General features: G+C 41.3%; 1 protein-coding gene across 1 annotated transcript in view; it reads right to left on the reverse strand.

The window, feature by feature from the left end:
• Positions 1–12,050, reverse strand: part of hth (Meis homeobox homothorax) — an 843,055-nt gene extending 831,005 nt beyond the window's left edge. Inside the window, exons 1-2 of the mRNA XM_080286771.1 lie at positions 11,887–12,050; positions 11,383–11,645 (exon numbers count right to left, since the gene is read on the reverse strand). Coding sequence (XP_080142897.1) covers positions 11,383–11,645; positions 11,887–11,904 — 281 coding nt within the window. The 5' untranslated portion in view covers positions 11,905–12,050. The remainder of the gene's footprint in view (positions 1–11,382; positions 11,646–11,886) is intronic.
• Between the last annotated feature and the right edge of the window lie 1,229 nt (positions 12,051–13,279).

The raw sequence follows: 13,279 nt of genomic DNA on the forward strand, positions 1-13,279 counted from the left end.
TCTCATCCCGCAGATTTCACTCTCTTCCTTCCTTTCTCTTTTCCTCTCTCTCGTTGCACATGTTTCTATATATAATTTCTGTTTCTCATTTCCCTACCTTAATCTCTCTCTCTCTCTCTCTGTTTCATCCCGTAGATTTTACTCTCCTCCTTCCTTTCTCTTTTCCTTCCTTACGTTGCACATTTTTCTAAATATAGTTTCTGTTTCTCATTTCCCTACCTTAATCTCTCTCTCTCTCTCTCTCTCTCTCACACACACACACACACACACACACACACACACACACACACACACACATTTTTACACCTGATCCGGGCCAAACGTACAATCTGATTTTATGAATGTTAAAGATGAGTAAAATTACCGCGTGTGTGGTCAGCCGCCAAAAAATTCCAATAAACAGCAAACTCGCTTGTCAATATTTACGATACAGCAGTTTACATCACGCCGGTACAGTGCTGCGATGGAGAGGGCCGCCTTCACGTGGTGGCGCTGATATGGGCAGGGCGGATCCACTGCCTGGTTATACACACGTCCCTCAACTCCCTCCCTATCCTCCCCAAGGGATGGTGGATTGGAGAGGGGAAACTCAGGCCTGCAGTCCACTGGGTTCAGGTTCACAGGAGCCTGACACCACCACACCACCGCCACCAACAATAATAACAACAACAACAAGTGTGGTACATGAAGTAGGGAACTACTATTGTTATTATTATTATTATTATTATTATTATTACTATTAAACAGAAGTAGCGGAAAGGACATTGGCGACAGAGACAACCCAACAAGAGGACCTAATACAATTATTATTTCTATTATTTATTATTATTATTATTATTATTATTATTATTATTTAGGGAAGAAGTTCATGAACAAAATAAGTGTGGGTTTATTTTTCAACACGCGAACATTCATATTTTTATTACTACTATTCCCATCCTTAACACCTTTTCCTGAGCGATTTATTTTATCACAACTCACTCTCCCCTCCTCCGATACTCGGCCCCCTAACACCTTTTCCTGAGCGATTTATTTTATTACATCTCACTGTCCTCTTCTCCGTTAAATCCTTCCAATATCGCAATTACTACAGCTATCATTTAATATATACTCCACTCCCTAACACCTTTTCCTAAGCGATTTATTTTTACTACAACTCACTATCCTCTTCTTGAATACTCCACTCCCTAACACCTTTAAATATGCGATTTATCTTGTGCAGAAGGATAGCAACCACCCATATCAAGAAATAAATCGCCAAGGAAGAGGTGCTAGAGGTTAATGAAAGCTAGATCTAAATCCTCTATTTCGAAAAGTCTCTCCATACAAAAACAAAATCGACAGGTGGCAACCATTGCAAAATATAATGCTATAGATGTAATTGTATTTTTGTAGCCGGATGAACTCTAGGATTGTGCGTCGTGTAAAATCTAGGCCAATATTCTATGGGTTATAGATGTCATTTTTTCTTATGCGACTTATTTTTTTATTTAATATAAATTTATTTATTACTTTCAATCAGTATTTATTACAATTTACAGATGTCGTTGCACCTCTTCTTTAGCGATTTATTTATTACACCTTAACAAATTCCCTGTTATTAAAATCGCGAAAATAAAATCAACGTACATTTTATTAATTATGTAAGATACTGAGGTGTAATAGCGGAATAAATTGCTACAATAAATGTATTGCGAACTCTCCACGCAAAATATAAATAAATAAATAAAACAGATTGATAGATAAATAAATAGGTAAATAAATACAGTAAAATAGATAAATAAAAAAATAGGTAAATAGGTAAATAAATAAACAGGTAAATAGATAAATAAAATAAAAAGATAAATAGATAAGATAAATAAAGAGGTACAAAAATAAATGAATAAATAAGAAATTATACTAAACAAATCTTAATTAAAACCTGCCTGGATTTCGAGTATCCGCTATGATGATGATGATGATGATGATTATTATTTTTTGTTATTATTATTATTATTTTTGTTCTATTATTATTATTATTATTTTTATCATCATCATTATTAGCAGTAGTAGTAGTAATAGTGGTGGTGGTGGTAGTAGTAGTAGTAGTAGTAGTAGTAGCATTTGGGGGTCAAGTAAAATTTATATAACAAAAGCAGTGCTAAAAATATCACAGAATTTGGGTAATGGCGGACATTAAAAATCTGTTTATCCCAGTTTTTCGATTTTCATTCCAGTTCCTCGAATTTTCAGTTTTTTGTGTTTCCAGTTTTTCGAGCATTTTTCGTTTTTTTTAGTTTCATTCCAGGTTTTCGAGTTTTATTCCAGTTTTCGATTTTCCAGTTTTTTTTTAATTCCAGTTTTTCGGTTTTCCAGTTTTTTTTTTTTTTTTTAGTTTTATTCCAGTTTTTCGAATTTCCAGTTTTTTTTAGTTTTTTTGGCTCCAAATTTTAGTCATGAAAATCACATGGAAAATATGGTGATTAAATTTTTGGGCCGAAAATATACAATGCCTTTTTTTTTTTTAGTAGCTGTCGATGGGTGATTTTTTTTTTTTTTACTCATGGATATTTAGGGGAGCCATGGAGTCAATCCTATAAATGCCGTGACGTATTTTTCTTTTTGATTTATCCACCGTCAAAAAAAAAAAAAAAAAAAAAAAAAAAAGTCATTCACGATAGGACTGAAGTTACGCTGTCTCTTCTCTTTCCCGGCTAAACAGTAGCAATGGAGGAAGTGAAGATGAGTGGAGATGAGGAAGAATTAAACAGGCGAAAAGGAGATGACAGAATGAGGAAGGGAAAAATGAGCAGAGATGAAAAATGATTTAGAACTCATAGGTACAGAGGTAATGAAAGAGACCAGAATGAGAGAGAGAGAGAGAGAGAGAGAATGATACGAAGGGAAGGGAATGAAAGCGACATGGAAATGATAATGAGAAGGAATTATAATGGCAAAAATGTTGATGAATTATGAGAAGGAACTAAAGAAAGAAAGAGAGAGAGAGAGAGAAACTATGGTTTGTGGAAATGAATGGAGAAGAAGTGATGATAAGGAAATGACATAAACGATTGTAAAGGGGAGGTGAAAATGAGATGAGAAATGTGTGAAAATGAGAGAGATGGAAAGACAAAACGAGAAATACAGAAAGGAAAGGGAGATGCGATGGTGAGGGAAGAGAGGAAATGAGAAGTGAGAAACTACGATGGTGAAGGGACGGAAGAAATAAGAGAGTGAGGAAGGAAAGAAATGAGAGAGATGAGTGTGAGAGGAAGGGAAAAGTGAGAGAAAGTGCGAAAAATGAGAAAAGATGTGAGTGAGGGATGGAGAAAAGTGAGAGAGGAAAATGAGATAAATTGTGAAAGTAAGAGTGACTGTGAGGGAATGGGGGAAAGTGAAATGAGAAAGATGAGATGAGAGGAAAGGAGGGAACAATGCAGAAATCACCGTGAAGGCAAGAATGAGAGGAGAAAGTGAAATGAGGAAGAAGACAGGGAAGAGTACATTTGAAATGGGGAAGGAGAGAGAGAGGGAAAAAAATAAGATGAGAAGGAGAGGGAGGAGAAATGGAAAGAAGGAGAGAGGGAAGGAGATAAGTAAAATGACGAAGAACACAGGGAACAGTACAAGTGAGATGACGAAGAGGAGAGGGAAGGGTAACGCGAAATGAGGAAGAAGAGAGAGAAGGAAAGTGAAATGAAGATAAGAGGGGAGGAGAAAGCGAAATGACGAAGATGAGAGGCGGGTGAAAGTAAAATGAGGAGGAAGAAGAGAGAGGAGGAGAAAGTGAACTGAAGATGAGAGGGGAGGAGAAAGCGAAATGACGAAGATGACAGGGGAGGAGAAAGTAAAATGAGGATGGAAGGAGAGAGGAGAGATATGAAACTCGCGACCATCTTTCAACTCTCTCCCGTCCTCATCATCAGCCACTTACCACGGATTTACCCAATGACTTATCAACTTTTATTTTCACCATCTCGCTCATAGTCGTAAAAAAATCCCCCTAAAAAATCCCAGGGACACAAAACAGCAGCATTCAAGGGGGAGGGGATTTAGGAGATGCTGTGAAATGAAGGTACTCATGTCTCTATCATCTCCGTGTATTTTCCGACGGGCAAACACAGTGAAAAAGATCCGACAGAGATGCATGTTTTCCCGATTATCAGTGAAAATCATTATATATTTCTAGGTAGATATATTTTTAGATTAATATATTTCTGCTAATATATTCCTAGACTATTATATCTCAAAGACTTCTATATACTCCCACTTTTTATGCGAGGAAGAAGGAACCAAAGGCTGAGCCCGCAAAACGTTCCTTCCAAGAAAAAACAAAACAATACAAAAGAAAGCCAAATACAAGATCCACTCATTTCGAGATGCCTGGACACACTGCGTTTGAAAGACTGGAGATCATAGGAAGTAGGAAATACAGACAAGAGGGAGACAGTTCCAGAGTTGACCTGTTATTCTGATTATTCTCACAGGCTCAACGAAAGGGGAAGATAATTTGTCACAGATTCTTTGCGACACGTATTTCGTTTCTCGCGATTTTCAGACGGATTAATTCAGCTCAAGAATCGTATCTCGCCTTGAAGGGATTAACGAAGGATTTATCTAAACCCCCTAATGCTCAGACCTTCTCCTTGGTGCCTAGATATGCTCAGAATTTGTTAGAATTACCTAGAATTATAGACAATGCGCCTGGTGTTTGAACGCGCTAAGACTGCTCATTGATATACATGTGTAAATTTTCTTTGTCGCATTACACACACGCACACACAACTTTACAAGCACGCACGCACACACACACACAAATGCATTATCTATAAGCGCACACCTCCTCTTTAGGTGGGAAGGAAAACTTCTTTGTCGAAATACACGCTCACACTACTTCACACACACACACACACAAATGCTTTATCTATAAGTGCTCACCCCTTCTTTAGATGAAAAAAAAAATAATAATGATGATGATGATGATGATGAAGGTCGCACTCTCAATGCCATTAAACATTTGCAAACATATTTTCCTTAGCGATTCATTCCTCGATTCCCTCTTTCGGCCGCAGACTAAAACCACATAAACCCGATATAGAAGTAAATAAAACGGAATGCTGAGGTGCGCTATGAATGCTGAGGTGCGCTATGGAGTAAAATAATTCGCACAAGAGGAGATGTTGCGAGGCTCCTACGCCGTTTAGAATTCGATCCTATTAACGGAGATTCCACTATGACCTCGCTGCAATTTTCCACCTCACACCGACCTCCATTAATAAATAAATAAATAAACAGACAGATAGATAGATAGACAGACAATAGATAAAAACAGCACTCGGAAATAACGCACAAGAACATTAGATGGATAGACAGAAAATATAGAAAGACAGACAGACAGACAGACAGATAACTAAAAACACCAGTACTCAGAACAACACACATGATATTGCTACACCTATACAAATATTGCTACACCCAGACGAGGACATTACACCCAGACGAGGACACTACACCCAGACGAGGACGCTACACCCAGACGAGGACACTACACCCAGACGAGGACGCTACTGTACACCCAGAAGAGGACACTACACCCAGACGAGGACGCTACACCCAGCCGTGGACGCTACACCCAGCCGTGGACGCTACACCCAGACGAGGACACTATACTCAGGCCCTCCAATACACCCAGACGAGGACACTACACCCAGGCCCTCCAATACACCCAGACGAGGACACTACACCCAGACGAGGACGCTACACCCAGCCGAGGACACTACACCCAGACGAGGACACTACACCCGGTCCTTTGAGTTCGAAAAGTGAGTTACAATAAATCATTTTCGAGGCAGGAGGACGAAAATTAAAAAATATTAATAATAATAAAAAAATAAATAAATCACTGGAGTGAAATGTCGGGAAAAAAAAAAAAAAAAAAAATGATGCAGCCTGATCAAAAAATCGCATTCACAGTCACGGCGGGAGGATAGGGCGCAAGAGCGATTATGATAAGGGATAACGTGAAGGGGGTCCAAGTCGATCATAAACTGTTCTTTCCTTAAAAATAATCATCAGCAAATCGCACATGTTTTAAAACAGACTAGGTGAGAGGTTAAGGCGCAAGAGCGATTATGTTAAGGATTGAAGTGAAGGGGGGTCCAAGCCGGGCTGAAACCGCTCAATCTCCCCAATATATAGCCTCTGTAATGGTGAATATAATCCTAATACTCTACTCCTTTCACCTTAACTTGGCCCAGATTTTCGTCCTTTTGCAGCTTATTTCACGTAGCTCAGTGGCAGAAAAAGACAATACTACGGCTCTACATCCTTTCCACAGCACTTCTTCGTGACTAGCATCATATTCTAGTGTTAATAAGACAATACTACGGCTCTACATCCTTTCCACAGCACTTCTTCGTGACTAGCATCATATTCTAGTGTTAATAAGACAATACTACGGCTCTACATCCTTTCCATAGCACTTCTTCGTGACTAGCATCATATTCTAGTGTTAATAAGACAATACTACGGCTCTACATCCTTTCCATAGCACTTCTTCGTGACTAGCATCATATTCTAGTGTTAATAAGACAATACTACGGCTCTACATCCTTTCCATAGCACTTCTTCGTGACTAGCATCATATTCTAGTGTTAATCTATTGTTACAACTCAGGATTCAAGATGGAGAGATGGCAATTTTAGGCCAAGTTAGATAGCACTTCTTCGTGACTAGCATCATATTCTAGTGTTAATCTATTGTTACAACTCAGCATTCAAGATGGAGAGATGGCAATTTTAGGCCAAGTTAGATAGCACTTCTTCGTGACTAGCATCATATTCTAGTGTTAATCAGTTGCTACAACTCAGCATTCAAGATGGAGAGATGGCAATTTTTGGCCAAGTTAGATAGCACTTCTTCGTGACTAGCATCATATTCTAGTGTTAATCTACTGTTACAACTCTGCATTCAAGATGGAGAGATGGCAATTTTTGGCCAAGTTAGATAGCACTTCTTCGTGACTAGCATCATATTCTAGTGTTAATCTATTGTTACAACTCAGCATTCAAGATGGAAAGATGGCAATTTTAGCCAAGTTAGATAGCACTTCTTCGTGACTAGCATCATATTCTAGTGTTAATCTATTGTTACAACTCAGCATTCAAGATGGAGAGATGGCAATTTTAGGCCAAGTTAGATAACACTTCTTCGTGACTAGCATCATATTCTAGTGTTACTCTATTGTTACAACTCAGCATTCAAGATGGAGAGATGGCAATTTTAGGCCAAATTAGATAGCACTTCTTCGTGACTAGCATCATATTCTAGTGTTAATCTATTGTTACAACTCAGCATTCAAGATGGAGAGATGGCAATTTTAGGCCAAATTAGATAGCACTTCTTCGTGACCAGCATCATATTTAGGCCAAGTTAGAATAAAAGGAGTATTGCAATATTAATTCTTGGTGGGATGAGAATGAGTAGGGGCGAAAAAGAGACTCCGCAACAAATTCTTCTTTCCGATTTATTCCGCACACCACATCCTAACACTGCGCACACTACACCTTGACACTGCGCAAATTACACTTTAGAATTCCGCACACTACACCCTAAATTGCGCACACATCTTACCATTCCGCACATTACACCTTAACATTGCGCACACGACACCTTAGCATTCTGCACACTACACCTTAACACTCCCTTGAATGCAACTTATTTCGTTTTGATATCAGAACGTTTCTATCAATAACATAGCGGTGTTCTTAATAAATCGGTAAGTAAGCGATGTTAGGGAAATCACCACATCAATAACATACAAGGCTATTGAATAAATCGGAAAGTATGAGGTGTTAAGACATCGTAAAAGCCTGTTATAACACCAAACTCAGTATCATGAATTATTATTATTATTATTATTATTATTATTATTATTGTAGTAGCAGTAGTGGTAAAGTTTGCACCCCTTATTATTATTACTATTACTATCATTATTATTATTACTATTATTTTTATTACTATCATTATTATTATTATTATTACTATCATTATTACCTCTTCGATATGGCTTTTTTCTTTTTCTTGCTGTTACAAATTTGTTACGTCTCTTCCGAAGCTCACTAATAATATTCGTGCTGAAGCGGTAACATGAGAAGGTGAAGGAGCGACAGAGTTCGATGTGAAGGAGGAATATTCTAAGAGGGATTTTACCCGACTCGCTATGCCATTACTGCTACTCCTCACCCTGCCCTAGAGTGCGAAAGGAGGTCCGGATGATGATGATGATGATTATTAGTAGTAGTAGTAGTTGTAGTAATAGTGGTGGTGGTGGTAATAATAGTAGTAGTAGTAGTTGTATTCTATTATTATTATTATTATTATTATTATTATTATTATTATTATTAACATTACTTAACTTTCATCTCATGTATTTATCGAAAACTGTTTATTATTATTATTATTATTATTATAATCGTACTAATATCAAAATCTCGACCAAACAGCATGAAAAATAATAATAATAATAATAATAATAATAATAAAATAGCGCAATAAAGGTATAACGAAAGACAGCGTAATCAATTTTATCTGTGGGTCTGATAACACAGAGACTCGTATTCTTGTCGCGTAAGGAAGCTCCCTAACACATTTTTCTTAGCGATTTATTTTAGGATAATAATTAATATCCTTATGTACGGTATGTATGCAGCGTATGGCGATGTTAGAGGGATTTGCGTAACAGAATAAGTATGGTGTAACAAGCAAAATAAATCACTTAGGAGAAGGTGCTAGGGAGACACTGATCTCTGATTGTCCGATGTTTGATGGACTTGTGTAACAGAATTATTGTAATAAGCAAAATAAGTCGCTAAGGAAAAGGTGTTAGGGAAAATAGGGGACCAAGAAACTGTCCTCTAACCGTCCGATTTTTTTAGGATTTGCAAAACAGAATAAGACTGTATAATAAGCTAAATAAATCACTTAGGGCAAGATGTTAAGGAGAATACAGGCATGAGAAACCGACCTCTGACCGTTCATGTATGAAGGATTTGTGAAACAGAATAACACTGTGTAATAAGCAAAATAAATCGCTTAGGAAAAGGTGTTAGGGGGTCCGAGAAAGCGACCTCTGACTCTCCGATGTCTGAAGGATTTGCAAAACACAATAACACTGTAATAAGCAAAATAAATCGCATAGGAAAAGGTGTTAGGGAGAATATACATCACAAGACACAAACGCTATCACACAAATTATTTTTTTTTTTATCGCTCAGAAATAAATGGATGAAGGTACACAAAATATTATGTATAAAAAAATTCTTATCATCCAAGAAATAAATTCGATAAAAATACAGAATTTATTTTGATTAAGAAAAATCTAACATCCATTTGACGCTTCAGATTTCGTTAACATTTCAGAATAAATCTTAGAGGCGAAGGAATTAAGGGTATACGGCATATCTGTGTTGGTCGGCATACTCAGATTTGGCTGATATACCGGTAGCTGAGAGGGCCAGGGTAACAGTAACTTCAAAAAGAGAGAGAGGGGGTATTGGTAATTTCAGGGAGCGAGAGTATTGGTATTTTAGTAACCTAAGAGAGAGTATTTAGTAACTTCAGAAGGCGAGAGGATGGGTAACTTCACAGGGAGAGTACTGGTAACGGGAGTAACTTCAGAGAGAGAGTATTAGTAACTCAAAGAGCGACAGTATTGGAATCTCAGAGAGCGAGAGTATTGGTAACTTCACAGCGAGCGAGTAATTTCAGGAGAGAGTACTTGTAACTTCAGAGAGCGAGTAATAGTAACTTCAGAGAGCGAATGTATTAGTAACTCAGAGAGCGAGAGTATTGGTAACTTCAGAGAGCGAATGTATCAGTAACTCAGACAGCGAGAGTATTCGTAACTTCAGAGAGCGAGAGTAATAGTAACTTCAGGAGTAACATGAATTTCCTACACATGTGCACACGACATATCGCGTGGTGTGTGCGTATGTGTACGATGATGTAGCTGACCATGTGTGTATTACCAACTTCAGGAGTAACTTCCCACACCATGTGCACCCTACATATCTTAAGTCGTGTGTGTGTGTGTGTGTGTGTGTGTGTATTTTAAAGCCAGTAATATAAAATAAGGAAATCAAATCACATAACAAATAAATGCTATACTAATTTCTTGCTCCCCGATAAGCGATATCTGATATGCATTTCAGTCACATTCCGTATTGCGATGTCGATGAAGGGTGAGCGTATTGCAGTGGTTTCGTTTTATTAGAACCCGCATTTGCTTAGCCAAGTCTAGCTAGGATATGTTAGGAATCTCAGCACATTATTCTTAGCGACTGAGTTAGAATATTACACCAAATTCTCATATATGTTAAGCTAGACACTTTTATTACCGAAGTATTTTGCGTCAGACTGTATTCCTAAGGTCTGTCTTGCTAGTATATGTTAGGAGTTTTCTTAGCACATTATTCGTAGCGACTGAGGATATTACACCGCACTCTCTCATATATTAATCTAGATCTTTTTTTGTCTGAGAAGTTTGATAAGAAACATAAGGTGTAAAAGGTACAATCGCTAAGGAAGAGGTCTTAAGTAATCGCCTGCATCAAAGAGAGTAAGACTTGATAGCAATACCGTAGTTGATCCATTGCGATAAGTGGAAATGCTGGCTGAGAGAGAGACAGGATAGAGCAAGAATTCTGTATTTTCTCACATTGGGCTACAGAAGATGGGTTTTGGGTAGGCCGGTACGTCAGAGAAAATACATAACTCCATCTCTAACCCCTCTCTCTCTCTCTCTCTCTTCCACCTAAATATCAGCACTAATCTGAGGTCACCAACACACAGCAGTCCTTCAGTAACGACCCCCACCAACGGAGACAAGTAACGTGATTTATAAGCCAGGGAAATCTAGGGAGTAACGCGTAGTCGCCTGGTAAAGAAAACGGTGCGTGTGAGTTGTGATGTACTGTACTGCCCGAGACTGTACATAGCTGGGTGAATGAGGCGGCGGGATAATAATACGGCGCTACGCATCACCACACGTTTTTACGACTGAGTTTTATGTGGGGGCCGAGGTCAGGTTCAAGGGCCTCGCGATACACTTGAACCTGGTGCTTGAGAAGTGTGCGGGGTTCAAGGCGGTGTTGGCGATCTGAGAGGTGAGGCAGAGGGTGAGGTAGGGTAGTGTGCAGGCGGTGGTACTGGCGGCGGCGGCGGCGGCAACACGGGTAGCGCCGCTGCTCGCCCGCCGCCAAAGTGGTTACCTGCTGACCGCCACCCACCCACACCCACGCCCATACAGCCCACACACCCACATCTCCCACCCTAGGCTAACCGAGTGTGTGTGTGAATAATGAAGGGGAGTTGGGAGGGGAGAGGTGATGGCCGTGTACTTACCCGTATATAAGATCTTTGTCTCGTTTGTGCACGTCAGGCACGGAGCCCATGACGTGGTTTGCGGCCACATGGTTCGAGGCTTGTGAATGTGCGTAGATGGCGGCGTTGTGTGCGGCACCGCTGACGTGGTTCATGTGGCCCATGAGGCTGGCTGGTTGTAGGGCCGCCGCCGCTGCGTTGCGGTGAGGGTCGCCGTACATGTTGTTGACGGCATCCATACTGGCGCCGCCGCCGCCAGCGTAGTGCCCCAGCGGGTCGTCGTACTGCGGGAGAACCTTGTTACACACCTGACAACTACACTAACACACACTTATTTTCTTCATCACTTTTTATCACAATAATACACTGGGTAGTGAGGGTGGATGGGTGGGGAGCCGCCTTGGTGCGGGAGTGGCCGCTGCGGGGGACACACTGGCCGCCGCCACCGCCCACTGCCGCCCACAGCCACACTACACTAGGCTAGTGGTCAGCATGGGGCGAGAGGGGCGGCGGGGCACAACTTACCCTGGCAGGCTGAGCCATGTCACCCTACAGTACTGTGCTTGCTTCACTCGGTACACCACTACAATGTCGCGCCGCAACAGTCACTACACGCCCACCCGCGCACCGCACAGCACCGTCTAGTACCGCGCCGTACCTGCACCGCGCGTCAACACGTCAATCGACATGAGGCGACTGAGAGCGGAGCGGCGTGCGTGTCCGCCTGTCACTGGACCCCAACTGCTGTCAATCACGCCGCCCGCCGCCACAAATGAATGAGCTGTCACGAGCACCGCCCCAGGGCACTGCGCACCGCCACGCTGGGCGGCGCTACGCACTCATGCACGCCCAAGCCCTGCCCCCCGACGGTACTAGCCCCTCCCTCGGCCCGCCCCTAGCCGACAGGCGCCGCCTCCTGCATTCCGGCCTTACATGTGAGTTGCTCTTGACGAACCCAAATATAGATACGATACTTTTTTTTTCGTCACCGGATTATTATGGATATTTTGGCTAGAAAAACAGTGCATTATTAACCCTCAACAAAGAGTGTGTGGGCATGTAATTCCGGCGAAGGAGTGGCCAGGCGGCGGTGCGGGCGTGTGCACCAACAAACGCGCTGGTGCTGAGTCCTGTGCAGTAGACAGCTTCCCGTAGTAGCACAGTGGCCAGTGGGGCGACTTCTGCGGCCCGGCGTGAGGTCAGCACCACCACACAACTGAAGTGTCACCCCGACCACTGGCACTCAACCTCATCCTCAGGCTCCATAACCCCGCCCTGGCACTGCTTGAACACGCCCACACCATGCAGTCACCCCCCTAGCCCAACCCCCTCACCCCACCACCCCACATTCTCACCCACAACAACAACAAACACTAACTCCGCCCACCACCACAGAAACACACCTAAAACACCCTTTCATACACAACACAACCTTTATATTCCCTCACCTACTCCTCGACAGTCAACCTCACCCTTCAAGGAACCAAGTGGCCTCAAGAATCAGCATCAGCAATCATCCTCCAGGACAAAAACAAACCCTAACTCCGCCCACCACCTCAGCAGCCACCTCAAACACCCTTAAAACACAAGACACGCTTTTAGAATTCCCTCACCAATTCATCGACAACCAACCTGACCAAACCACTTAGAATGCGGTGATAAGGCGAACCCACCATCAGCAATCATCTCACCCCTAGAACAACAACAACAATAACAACAACGCTTAACTCCGCCCACCAGCACATCGACGAAAAAAATCCACAGAAAAGACCCCCCTCCACACACCTGTATTTTCTCACCTTTTCGTCGCCGTCTCACCTTTCGCCAGCGCTAACAATAAGGTGATTTGAATGACCAGCCACGAAGAGTATTTTATGTGATGTAAGAAGGGTTGTAGCACCTCCTCCTTGGCGATTTA

The sequence above is a fragment of the Coenobita brevimanus genome, chromosome 113, assembly GCF_032717465.1.
Source record: "Coenobita brevimanus isolate Jiangsu-jjx chromosome 113, ASM3271746v2, whole genome shotgun sequence".
Classification (NCBI taxonomy): domain Eukaryota; kingdom Metazoa; phylum Arthropoda; class Malacostraca; order Decapoda; family Coenobitidae; genus Coenobita; species Coenobita brevimanus.